The sequence below is a fragment of the Siphateles boraxobius genome, unplaced genomic scaffold (assembly GCF_051911475.1).
Source record: "Siphateles boraxobius isolate OS27281-9 unplaced genomic scaffold, OSU_SipBor_1 41, whole genome shotgun sequence".
Classification (NCBI taxonomy): domain Eukaryota; kingdom Metazoa; phylum Chordata; class Actinopteri; order Cypriniformes; family Leuciscidae; genus Siphateles; species Siphateles boraxobius.
Genome location: NW_027509042.1, coordinates 37,930,038 through 37,943,645, shown reverse-complemented (window position 1 = coordinate 37,943,645; position 13,608 = coordinate 37,930,038). Strand labels below are relative to the sequence as shown.

The following is a 13,608-nucleotide window of genomic DNA, read 5'->3' as shown; positions in this document are numbered from 1 at the left end:
CACATATCCGGGCTTCCCGTGTACCATAATTACACAATCACACTCTCTCAAATGATCGTCCCCTGAACATATACATGAGAAAAAGTAAAAACACATGCAACTCCAGCATTTTATACTACAGATTATGATACAAAATAAGGCATTTCTGTGTATGAGCATGAGTTCATAATGAGCATGTGTGTCAGTGGAAACTGCAACCACATTTAATGTCATTTTTTGCCTTGTTTGTACAAAAGACTGCTATTGAACATAAATGGAGAAGTCATTTTTAAAATATATATATTTATAATATATATATATATATTTTTTTTTATCATATATATATAAAAATTGATAGTGAAAAGCAGACGAGCTGTGAAAGTGGGCGTGATTTTGGTCACTCCATGACCTCACTGGCAGACACAGTGACCAACTGGAGTGGGAGGTCGGAGTTTGAAAGGAGGTCCTGGGTGCCAGCCTGTTGCAAATTGGTGAGGATAAGAGTGGCTCCACCCCCGGTGATGATGGTGTCCGAGGGGGCGGCGGCTTCTATCTGACCTGCCCCAGTGTTGGAGTTTAGCCCTTTTTTGTTCTGGTGAGTTTTAATGTGTTTGGCCAAATGGTCGCTGCGCATGAAACGTTTCGAGCACTCTGGACACACAAACTTCTTTTCTCCTGAAAAACAAAAATAAAACTGTAAACCCATGTCTGATATCAACAAGGAACCTCTAGAACTACTACTCAGTCTATTAACCCGAAGCAGCAAACTGAATTTACAGCAAGTATCAATATAATGGGTCCAAAGAAAACATATGATGTATTTTCAGACTCTGCCTAGTCCCTGATCTCCTCCAGTGTGCCCATACCTGTGTGTGTTCTGCGGTGACGCTGGAGTTCGTCGCTGCGGGTGAATCTCTTGCCACAGTAACTCCACGAGCAAATGAAGGGTCTCTCTCCTGAGTGCCAGCGCAAGTGAGCTCGGAGGTGAGACGTCTTACCGTACACCTTACCACACCCGGGGATATGACAAATGTGTTGTTTCTTCTTTCCCATACTTGAACCTCTGAAATTGCACACAATTTTTAAAGTGTTGTAAAAAATAAAATAAATTTGGCTGTTAAAACAGAACTTGTGCTTCTGCTTTGACATGTACATTACCTTCCTCCAGCCTCTTTGCAGTTGGGGCAAGTGCAGGCTACTCTACGTAGTCTTTTTCCCTCTTGGCCTGTCCCCTCCAAATCATCCTCAACCAACCGCACACGCAAATGCGACAAATCATTGGTGTTCAGGGTGGAATTCGGCCAATCATCTGACTCTGGCTCCTCTTTAATTTGAATATCTGCACAAAAAAAAGAAGGTGAATCTTTTAAAGCAGACTCCAAAAAAAAAAAAATCAAGAACCTCCCCAAAAATAAAGCAACTGGGAGGTACACAATTTTTGAAAAAAGTAATCAAGACCAACTTAATGACTTAAGTTATTTAATTCATTCATGGTTCCCACACCTTTGACCAATGCATTTTCATGACTTTTCAAGTCATTCATTAGCTGCGTTTCCATTACCCTTCAAATTGCGCAAATAGAAATTGCGAATTGAAAATACACCCAATGGAAACCCGCCAATTTCGCAAAAAAACTCCCAATTAATCGCAAAAAAGTTCACGCTCGCATGAGGTGGTTTTTCAGGCAATTCGAAAAATAAATATTTTGCAAAACTGCAATGGAAGGTCACCCGACGTAGATGACGCGGTATGTTTGGACAGAATAGCCTACGAGACAGATCTAATTAAATTCATAAAAGACAAAATAATTACAGAAATACTGTTTCTAAACCTTAAAGAAATGCCACAATCAAAACCCCGAAGCAGATATGAGGGAGAAACACCTCATATGTGCCGCTCTCAAGAATAAGGCTCTTTCCTTGTCATTAATGATTGGATAACACACATAGGTCTCCTTTGATTATGGCCAGTGCGGTGGCTGAGATATACATAAACCTACCAACGTCCGTTGACATGATTTTTGGAATTACTTATCGCGAGAGGAAAAAAATTAAGTTTTAGTCATATAACATCGGTTAATAGAAACACTCATTTCGCATTCGTTTTTTGTCGACATTTAGAGGAGAAAAAAAACGCAAAAGTTTTGCGCAAATCTATAAATGGAAACGCACCTATTGTTACTGAATAATTAATCCAGAAAGATTCTATTTCTGATCTATTTCAGTGAAAAATGACATTTTTAGGGATAAGCATATTTTTTTTTATATTAACATAAAAAATACAAAAATAAAAAAAGGTATTCAGTCTGTGTATTCCTGCATACCTGAGTGGCTCTCCGTGTTCTCATCTTGCTGGTACTGACCAACCGTGACTGTCTGAAGGTTCGGGATCTGCCCCACTGTGCCAGTCTGCCCGAGAGAGAGGGTCTGCACTGGTGCAAGGGTAATTTGGGAGGATGAGACCCCACCAGCAGGCGGCAGCTGCAGATTCTGCAGGTTCTGAACTCCTTGAACCTGGAAGGTCTGCCACTGGATTTGACCGGTCGGAGAGACAGTTTGAGCTTGGATAAGAAACGTTCCAGCATTCAACAGCTGCACGCTTTGTAGTGTCTGCGCTGCTCCATCCGCCGTCTGCGCTGATAAGAGCTGCACCACCTGTTCGCCGCCAGACGTATGGTTATGCTGGATGTAAGACGGATCTTGATGCCCGGCTGATACCGCAGTGGCTTGGGTGAGAACTCCAGTCCCGTCTATCGTCTCAGGAAGCGATGTCGTCGTGGAAGAGGTGGTGGTTGGCACAAAGGTATTAGCGTTAGCGTCATTGGCGTTAAGTGGCTCTGTGCATTTGCCGCTTTCACCCTGGTTATCACTTGTTGAGGTGGTGGGACCGGTCATGATGAGCTGGCCATCTGCAGTAATGCTTGTCGCTATGGTCTGAGCACCAGCCAATCCCAGAGACTCGAGATCCATATTACTTAAGCTGTTTATCGGCACCAGTGTGATGTTGCCTGGCAGCCCCATCGGCACATTAGCGACAACCTGGCCCTGTGCGCCAAACCCTGAGCCGGCCAATGAGACGGTGGGTATTTGCTGCACGTGCCCACTTTGACTCAGTAGGCCCTGGAGGTCATTAGCATTGGTGGCGATGCCTTGCGTTCCATCCGGAAGGATAGTAATGTCAGTGCCAAGGGTGCTTCCGTCTGTGGATGCTGCATAGCTTAGTGACGCCCCATCCGCCCCCTGCAGCTGAGGGATAACCTGGTACTGTACCCCATTAGCACTGGTGCCATCTACCCCAGCAGTCACAAAAACAGACTGAGTCTGTCCTGCCATAGTCTGTAGTGGCACCACATATTGCCCGTTGCTGCCCAGAAGTCCTTCGCTGGGTACCTGCACAACTGATGGCTCATCTTTCACTGAGCTCACAGGCGTTAGAACCTCCCAGCGATCAGAGGAGCCCGTTAACTGGATGGTCGTGAGGTCTGTGGTCTGCTGGGGAGTGGAGATAATACTATTAAATTAGCACTAATACTTCATGATGAATTTGACCATACACATGGTGTATATGGTATGATTTGGTAATCGTCCTTGGTGTTAAAGGGTCTAAGCAAAGATAAAAATATAGGGGGGGGGGGGGGGGGGGGGCAATTTAAGTAATAAGCCTTAACTATAATCTCCCATGTAATAAAGATGTTTATGCTGAAAATCCAATAGTATCAGACCTCAGGGATGATAAAGTTAGTTTTCAAATATTAAATTTAGCTTGAAAAGGAACATTTGATAATTACTATACTTAAACTCGCAATGAAATGCAAGTGGGCGACAGATCTTTTCTTACGTATGGTGACGTACATCCAAGTGTAATGGATTATCGGGGGGAGCTTATTCTGTCCATCAGTTCTCGACGGGATTTTAACTCTCAGGCCCTGTTCACAGCTTGTAGGAGGATGTGTTTTGGTCAATCGGATCACAAGTGGACGACGCTAAACACATGTGTAAACGGGGTCTAAAGCGTTTTGAGGACATCCACTTTCGACCACTTCTAGAGGTAGTCAAAAACGCATTTGACCGGATTGCTTTTGTGGTCTAGAGGCTTATGTGGTCGAATGCTTTCGAACAGCCACTGAAGATTGCCTACTGATTTAAGGCATGCATTATGGAAAGTGCGCTAGCCAGACGGGATTTAAACATTGTCGCCAGACCCAAGTTTGGTTTGAAGATGAAAAGTAGTACCAAGTAGATTGTTCTCTCACCATTTCTGATTTCAAACTTGCAGCTATCACAGCAAACAGTAAAGCTGCTGCTCTGTGTTTTTCCATTGTCTCCGGTTGCATTCATATGTAAATTGAGTGAGATTTTTTCATCTATTAGATTGAAAGATCTGAAAAAGCCCATACATTTACCCACCCATAGACCCTCCCCTCGAAGAAATCACAACAGAAGTGGTTGAAAGTGGACAAAAGAGATGGATTAAAACACCAGGTGTAAATGGGAATGAGTCTACCTTGTCTACTTGCGATCAACCAAAACACATCTTAATACCAGGTGTAAACAGGGTCTGAGATGTGGGAAATGAACTCAAATGGAGGTAAGATGAACAAGATTGTAGGGGTGGGGTTTATGCAGACTAAATGATTTGAGAAGTCCTGCATAAGTCACTAGGGAGAAGTCTAACGTTTTCACTGCCAGCTCTGTTTATGACATTTTAATTAAACATTATGAAGACAAAACAAAAACAAACATACACAGATTAATTGTTCACAGTAAGAGCTATAACATGATTTTAAATCATTTTGATTATTCATTTCGTGCTGCCTTTGAAGTTTGAGGGTGTCATTCAGGGCTTTGGTTCAGTTGTCTGTTTAACAGAAAACTATTACGTCTTTCAATAGCCATGCATCTGTCATAAAAAGGCAAATTAATGATCTAGTCTATATCATAAGCCAAGTGCACATGACAAAAGGTGACAAAGAGCTTCTGTTTGCCAGGTCTGTGCACGCAGCCGCTCCAGGGGGAATGGTGGAGCTGTGGAAGGTGTGTGACAGCCAGGGTAGGGGTGGAGGCTTTTCCCGGTGGAGGGGTCCTCCCCTATCGTGGGGGTGACCCGGGATCACCGCAGGTAAAGCGGGCAAGGCGACGGTGGCGAGTCTGTCCGACCCACAATGGGCGGGTTTAAATGGGTAAGAAAGTGGGTGGCCGTACAAAGCGAAGGCTCACAGGAAGTGTTCGACTTATCCCCTATATTTAAAACGTGTGAACTTCACCAAAACACCACAACACCCCGCAAGACAGCGCCGGGGAAGCGAGAAACCAACAGGGGAATTGCATACCTGGTCTTGGGCGCCGCTGGCTGGCTGCAGAAAGTCGCTCTGATTGCTGTCGACGTCCAAGGCAGCCATTTCCTGCTGTTTCGCTGGCTGTTCTGGGGCTACGGAGACACAGCGAGAGAAGGGAAAAAAACTCAAAACAAATTCATGCTCAACGAACTCCCACCTCGAAAAGGCGGAGATTAGCCGCCAAACCGCCTGGAATTTAAACGAATCAGGAGGTTCTTTCTGCTTTCCCGTTGCCTGAGCAACAGTCTTTTCAAATGTTTACTTTGTTAAAGTGAGGCTAGCTGGCTAACGGTTAGCGTCGCTGCTTAGAAAGATTAAATACTGAGCTAGCTCGCTTGGCTAATGGCTCTCCAAACTCACCGGCGGTGCTGTGATCGGTCGGGCTAAGTGTTACGTACCAGTCATAGCGTGAAAAGGTAAAAATCGGAGGTTAATCTGTTCATTTAAACTCCCAACATGATAGTTTTAATCAAAGGCGGGCTGTGATCGGAGATTCGGGTCGATTTTTTTTTCTTATTTTTGATTGACGGTGCGGGAAACACAAAAGGTGGGGCTTCGGAGATTACCAGTGAAATTTGCGTCACGTAAACGGAAGACCCGCCTTTCTTCTACGACGTGATTGGCTGCGTGATTCGACCCCATGGACACCGAATGGTCAAAGCTTTACGTCTGTCAATTTTCACGCCACGAGCGTTTCCTGTTTGTTGTGCGCTTCGCAGATGCAGAGAGAGTCTTTGGAAATATAGCTGGAATTGTTCACGTATGGCAGGAAGTTAGTTGCAACCCTGGTGGCCATTACACTGAAAGCGCTACAGTAGACGTATTGTGAAACAGTCAGTACAGTTTGCACAATGCCAGAACATTGTTTTGCGTTCACATTAAAACGAAAGGTTATATTGTGACATTTGCTATATATAAGTTATATGTAAATTAACTAGTTTCGTTTTCTACCATAGCGTCCCCGAGTTTACGTGTCAGTTTACCCACCTGGGTAAACAATGCTTTGCGGAAACAGCTGTGACTCCGGATGTCAGGGTCCAACTCCAACGTTACCATAATCATCAACCGCCTCACGCTGCTCATCTCTCATTTGTCGTGCACGTATAACGTGTCATTTTGATATTATTATTAATAATAATTATTATATATATATATATATATATATATATATATATATATATACACACACACACACATACACTTTTCTTTCTTTTCTTTTTTTACAATCGGAGAATACAGTTTGGGCAAAAAAAATTCCCAAAATTCCCCAAAAAAATGTTGCCCCCTGTCCAGAAAGAACATTCATGTTAAAACTGATTGCCATAGGCTTCTAAGACCAAGACCAAGTCTCTGTATTCCAGTGGCATCCAGATCTCTAATCTATATGACACATCACAATAAGGAAGGACCAGAGCCGATCCTGACCTCCCTGGGGACCTAAGCTAAATTCGGTTAGGGGCCCTCCTATCTGACCCATGAGCCATGTAAACCATTTGCCATTGCCACATTCTCACCTGACACCCCAGTGCTCCCACTCCTTTAACTAGTACTAATGAAAATGTAATTCCTGTTATCAGAAACAGACATTTTTAGAAAAAGTACATTCTTAATATCAAGAATTCACATTTTAAATAGTACAAATCTAATTATTGATATCAAAAATGTATCCTGTGAATAAATAAAAGCTAAAATGGCTTGTCATAGCATGCCAGTGTTTTAAATGATAAAAGCAGTACTTGATGGTTATTATTTACTGAGATGTGCATCCATATTGCCCATTAGGCTATGTCCAGCCAATCAACATTTTAAATGCAATATAGCCTATAAATCAAAAGTCAATGTCAATATATTGCTTTCCATCTTGCTTTATTGCAGAGTTGTAACTAAACTGACTTGGAAACTAGATAATCATTGTCTTGTTTTAAAAGTATGTGTGCCTATGAGGAGTGCCATCACGCCCATATTGTACTGGTCCCCACAGATGTTTTGCTGGAAAGTGCGCGTTTCCTTTCGTGCACGCGCATATGAACGCATGTTAACACGCGACGCGGTTATCTTTTCCGAGCTGCAGTTTATAAACAAACACCGTTGCCCTTTGTTGTTTATCAAACGTAATAAATTGTTGTATTTCACTCTCACTTTTTTTGTCAGGCACAAATTCACAGAACACAGCCCTCAAAGCCCTGGAAGTGGCCGGTGTTTTAAGCAAGACACAGAAAGACCAAAATATGCACTTGCCAGCTGGGTTAGCAAGACAGACAGACTAGAGATAGATACACATCAACTTAACTTTACTGTTCTTTGCTGACATCAACTTGGAGAGGAGAGAACACAAGTCTACCTGATTGCTGTTCCCGCAATTCACTCTAATGGTGTGTTTTTTTCTCTCTTTTCGTGACCAGAAGGATATAGTTCCGATGTTTTCTCATCGATATTGTAAACTTTGATTGACGCGGTTTTACACGAGGGGGAGGCGGGACCTTGAGTAAATTGCGGGGCCCTACGCAACTTGCGTAGTGTGCGTATAGGGCTGATCGGCTCTGGAATGGACAAACCACCAATGTCAGTATATCTAAACTAAAGGCCATTAAAAAGATAGAGGTAGAAAACTGTAAAACACACGTTCACTCTTTAGTTCAAGTTTCCAGCTGTGCTGCTTCAAGTCATGGATGGTTTGGCATTGACCATCTTTGGTGCTGGGCTCCTCCGTCTGGCATCCCATTTCACGACATGTTGTGGGCTGCCAGTATAGAGATAGATTAATTTCAACATGCATATTATCCAAAGCATAAGACAAACAAAGTAACTAGACAGTATATAGAGTGTGCATGTGGCCACTAAGGCACACTTTGCCCTTTGTTTCACTCTCAGTGTGAATTGGCCATAGACCTTAAGTTAAAACAGTATTGAAACCTCTAACAATTGTGTTTTGTGAGCTCTTGATACAATAATAGCTTAGCTTATTGTATATTTAAATCATTTAAATATACATACAATAATATACGATATCATATCGTAGAACATGTATATGATGTATTAGCCTATTTGAGTTGATATTACTCTCGCCAAGCTCTGGATTTCTGAGAGATGCACGCATAGACGGATTTGCGCTCGTTTCATTTTTACTCTCACTCATTCACTTAACTCATTATTGCATAGAGATTTTAGATAAGGTATTTGGCTTCGGGAACACCCCTAATCTACTCCAGTAAAAAAATTCTGGAGGATGACCCACCCACATTTTTTTGCTTCTGACACCCATGTGCTAAAAGGGTATGTGTAAACCTATTCTTTTTTTAATTTGGATAAAATATTGTTAAAAGGTATAGAAGCTTGTTTCCGCCACAGAATACAAAATAAAAAAGGTAATTGCGATTTTGTTTTAATCTCACAATAGCCTAATGACTATTTATCACGCAATTCTGACTTTATAACTTGTAATTGCTCGCAATTCTGAGAAAAAAGTAAGAATTATGAGATAAAGTCACAATTATCATTTAAATTGTTTTATTACGTGATGGAAACAAGCTTCCATAAATATACCTATCTATTAATATAATATTCCTTACATTATCAGAGCTTGATAGACAGATAATTATTATATTTTTAGACATTATTAGACAGATAATTCATTAATATTATAAATAATGTTATTTAGATTGGTATTAAGATTATAAATGTCTTATTAGAATGTTATTAAGATTGTTATTTAATCATTTATCATTCATAGGCTACATATAAAACCTTTTCATATACAATTTTGACATTTAAAAAAAAAGATTGATTCAGACTGAACAAATTCCCTTGTTATGGAGCTAGAAATGTGTCTTTATTACATGCGAGAAAATAAATGATCTGAGAGAAGAAAAAAAAAGTTTGAGAGAAAAAGTTATCACACTGATAGCAAAAAAGCATTTCATGAGAGAAAAAAGAATATTTGAGAGAAAAAGTTTTCATACCAATAGCAAAAAATAATATTTGAGACTAAAAAAGTTTTGAGAGAAAGTATTTTCTCATAGAACATAAAAAAATATAAATTTGAAATTTTTAAAATTATTTCTGAGAAAAAAAATCTCTCTCAAAATACTTTGAAAAAAATCTCGAATATATATTTTTTGCTATCAGTGTGAAAACATTTTCTCTAAAAATAAAAAGTGTTTCTCTCAAAACGCTTTTCTTTGCTCTCGATGCAATTTTTTGCTCTCGTGTCAGGATTTTGCTTTAGCTGTGAAAATTGTGTCATGGGCGGGGCCACGTTCTTTTTTTTCCTATTGGAACGTTCCTATTGGCCAGTCGGGTGAGCATCGTCTTGTCTTAGGAGTCGAACTGAATCATTACACCATTGTTCGCGTTCGGTTCACCTAGATAGATGCCGTCTCTGCAGATGATGACACACACACAACTCGATGGGTAGCTGGCTGAGCAAGTTCAGCATCACTGAAGATTACACATTAAACAATAGCACTCATGCAAGTTTACCTAGCATGATGGCTAATTAATAATTAGCTTTACTAGCGATTAGCAAGCTAATAATATAATACACATTCATTCATGAATATGAGTGCTATTTTTAATGTTTAATCTTCAGTGATGCTGAACTTGCTCAGCCAGCTAACATCCAGTTGTGTGTGTCATCATCTTACCCAAACATTGGAGTGTCCGTGCTCGACTTAGAGCTTAGATCAGGCCCAAAAAATCAAGCCCGATCCTACCCGAGCCCGTGCACGTTGTGTCCGAGCCCAGCCCGACGCATTAACAATAATTATGAGCCCGAGCCCGATTTAAACCCGAGTCCCGACCATTTTAATACGTGGGTCGTTATAACTGACGTTCTCAACTCATTTCTATGTTACTTTCTCCTCCTCCTCTGTTCTGCACCTCCAAATACTTTCAAGTTAGCCTACGTGTCGCCATCATACACATCAGCATAAATGCTCCTGATAAATTATGTGTTATTAAAGCATTAACACACAAACCACTGTTATAACATAAAATCAAGCAGCTACTGAGTGCATGGTTTGGCATGACTGAATGCGCGCAAAGTGCGCTCCCTGAAAAATCCCTAAAGCTGACATCAGTTCATCGCGATCTCACACATCTCTGTTATTATCAATGACGCTGACTGCACAATGAATCTTTCATAATATATACACTTTGTTTGTTATAATTTGAGGATTTGCCAGCATACAGAATTCAGCTCTGAACAAAAAGTCCGTTTTGAGCAGTGAGGGGAGACTATCTTAAATGCTTCTGATTGGCCATTGCGTTCAAGAAATCAACACATATGTCTGTGATTGGCTACATCGCTCAACGCTGCAAACATGTTATAAAACAAAACTCTGGCCTGTAAATCATTTGTATTTTGTTTTAGTTGTTCTTGTTGTTTTTCTGCAACAGATGAATAAAAACGTATTAGTTTTTATGTTTTATTCATAGATATTTCTAGTTTGCGGGAGTCCCACAAATCGTTTTATTCTCCCGGAACCCACACACACAGAGTGAGTGCATTACAGCCCGCGCCCGCGCTCGCACTCGGCCATCAAACCTAGTCCCGCGCCACACTCTCTTGCGTTGGGAGTGCACGTCTCTAGATCAAAAGCCCGGCCTGGCCCGAGGATGGTGACGGGAAATATCGGCCCGAGGTCGGGCCTGGGCTCGGGCAGAGAATCTAAACTCTAAGGCAGAGACTGCATCTATCTAGGTGAACCGAACGCGAACAATGGTGTAATGATTCAGTTCGACTCCTAAGACAAGACGATGCTCACCCGACTGGCCAATAGGAACGTTCCAATAGGAAAAAAAGAACGTGGCCCCGCCCATGACACAATTTTCACAGCTAAAGCAAAATCCTGACACGAGAGCAAAAAATTGCATCGAGAGCAAAGAAAAGCGTTTTGAGAGAAACACTTTTTATTTTTAGAGAAAATGTTTTCACACTGATAGCAAAAAATATATATTTGAGATTTTTTTTCCAAGTATTTTAAGAGAGATTTTTTTTCTCAGAAATAATTTTAAAAATTTCAAATTTATATTTTTTTATGTTCTATGAGAAAATACTTTCTCTCAAAACTTTTTTTAGTCTCAAATATTATTTTTTGCTATTGGTATGAAAACTTTTTCTCTCAAATATTCTTTTTTCTCTCATGAAATGCTTTTTTGCTATCAGTGTGATAACTTTTTCTCTCAAACTTTTTTTTTTCTCTCAGATCATTTATTTTCTCACATGTAATAAAGACACATTTCTAGCTCCATACTTGTTGTTTTAAAATAAAAAAGTGCCACAGTCATCTTCAATAATTATTCTATTATTGTCATAGATCTTGTGCACACACAAAAATAAAAAAGAAGACTTATGTAACGTATAGATTCACGTGCTTTAATGATCTTCTTATAATAATATATTACAGAATTAGCGGTGTACAATAATTATAAATTAAAGGGCCATGAAACCTGCTGCTTCAGCACCAGTTTTCAAAAATGCTATATAAAAAAAGTGGGCATGGTAAGCTTCAACAACAACGGCTTCTGGATTTATTAATTTCGTTTTCATTGAGTTAAAATCATTCAGTTTTACCCAAATGGATGCTGCAATTCATCATTACGTGGTTTTGTAAGCTCACCGTAAATTACACATACATGCATGTCCTGTGACAGCTATATGATGTGCAACACACAGCTCTGGTCAAATCTGTAGCAGTTTGTAGTGTTATAAGACAAAACACTTGTGGTTGAATTATATAGCCTACATACCGCCTTTGGAGGGATGGAAAAATCCTCGGGACTTGGTACCGCATCCTTGCCTAGACGCAAACTGCCTTCAAGAGCAGGCCGAAGTCTACCTTTCTCCAATTCTCGTAGCTCTCCCGGTAAAAATGCTTGCTACACACAAACAATTTTGACTTGTCAGTAGTTGATGGCCAACCAACCGCCCGCAGCCAGAGTTTAGACCTGACAGCATCGCGGAGAAAGCCATGCAACACCCTCGAAGGAAACAAACACTTGCGACCCATGAACTCCCCTCAACTACTACGTGATCTTAGTTTGACATGATTTCATAAGAAATAATTCTTATAGAATGATAATTATGAGACACCGTCGCGTCATCGAAGTACAATAATGATTTGTCAAGTCATATCATGTGACGTCGACACGACATAGATTTTATGCTGCCTTCACGTGGTATCGGAATTTCGTGGAGGACGAAAATAGTGGGGGAAACTCAAAATTAAATGGCTTTCTCCAACAAAAAAACGGGTGCTAACACAGTCTTCTATGATGTAAAATACAAACACCTCTGTTAAAAAAAAAAAATCACAGATATATATATATATATATATATATATATATATATATATATATATATATATATAACAACTAGTTTAGTGTTTTATGACCCATTAAACATTTTTGGAGCCGTCAGTCTACGTCATTACCCTGTCAATAGAGCAGACTAGAAGTGTTGAATGTATATAAAAAAATAAAAAAATAAAAATAAAAAAAACACGAAAAGAATCTCCATCGCAAAATTAGTGTGTTTTCAAAAACTAATGGTAATGGGTTGGCTCATTTATTTATGGGCTTAATTAACAGAACAAATGCCCTGAATTGTGCTTACAGGCTTTGATTAAGCGTTTAAAGGTGCACTAAGGGATTTCCGAGAAACTTTATTGAAAACTCCCAAACAAACACAGCCCACCCTACCCAACAGAAACAGGACTCCCCTCATTGCTCTGCCAACGGGATAACGAACACGCTCTGCAACAGGCAACCACAACTAGCGCACCAGCCTGTCCCTTTACTATAGCTAATATTACAACATCATCATCATCATCTTGGTTCTGTGAAACGTTACTCACGTATCAAGCAGAAACAAAGCAACCTCAGCGTCCGTTTTCAGGCCTTCTCGCTCTTTAAAAGTCTCTCCAGCGCTGGAAAGCTTTTCCAATATTAACGCGGGTTCTAGCTCTTACCTGGTCGTAACATTTCTTTTTCCATTCATATTCCTCTGACCTCTTCCTCGTTGGTAATATCTCAGCCATCATCACTCCTTCTACAAACGTCCCGCTTGCTCATCTCTCTCCTCCCCATCATTAGCGTATACACCCCCTATTGCTGATTGGCTACAAGACGTGTTGTGGTGATCGGTCCGATCCAAGTGGTGCCCACTGCAGAGCCAAATGACGTCCAGCTCCGCCTCTCTTGACGTCTTGGGTTTTGCTTAACCCAGTCCAGCTCCACCTCTGTGGATCTAATGGATGGAGGGATAGATTTGTGTAGTAGGGTTTTGGTTGGAC

The 13,608-nt window shown here is 40.6% G+C and overlaps 1 protein-coding gene across 5 annotated transcripts; it reads right to left on the bottom strand.

Annotated features, from left to right (window-relative positions):
* Positions 1-232: 232 nt before the first annotated feature.
* On the bottom strand, positions 233-13,470 carry sp3b (Sp3b transcription factor). 5 transcript variants are annotated; one of them, XM_077199432.1, is made up of 8 exons: positions 13,285-13,470; positions 12,065-12,193; positions 7,937-8,054; positions 5,309-5,406; positions 2,303-3,470; positions 1,138-1,318; positions 846-1,042; positions 233-654 (listed from the first exon to the last, which is right to left on the bottom strand). In XM_077199432.1, the coding sequence occupies exons 1-8, from the start codon at positions 13,354-13,356 to the stop codon at positions 377-379; spliced, it is 2,241 nt and encodes a 746-aa protein (XP_077055547.1). In that variant the 5' UTR covers positions 13,357-13,470; the 3' UTR covers positions 233-376. The 5 variants fall into 5 exon arrangements, with proteins under 5 accessions (XP_077055547.1, XP_077055548.1, XP_077055549.1 ...); XM_077199433.1 differs by having other exon boundaries at positions 2,303-3,467; XM_077199434.1 differs by lacking the exons at positions 7,937-8,054; positions 12,065-12,193; positions 13,285-13,470 and adding an exon at positions 5,713-5,854.
* Positions 13,471-13,608: the final 138 nt, after the last annotated feature.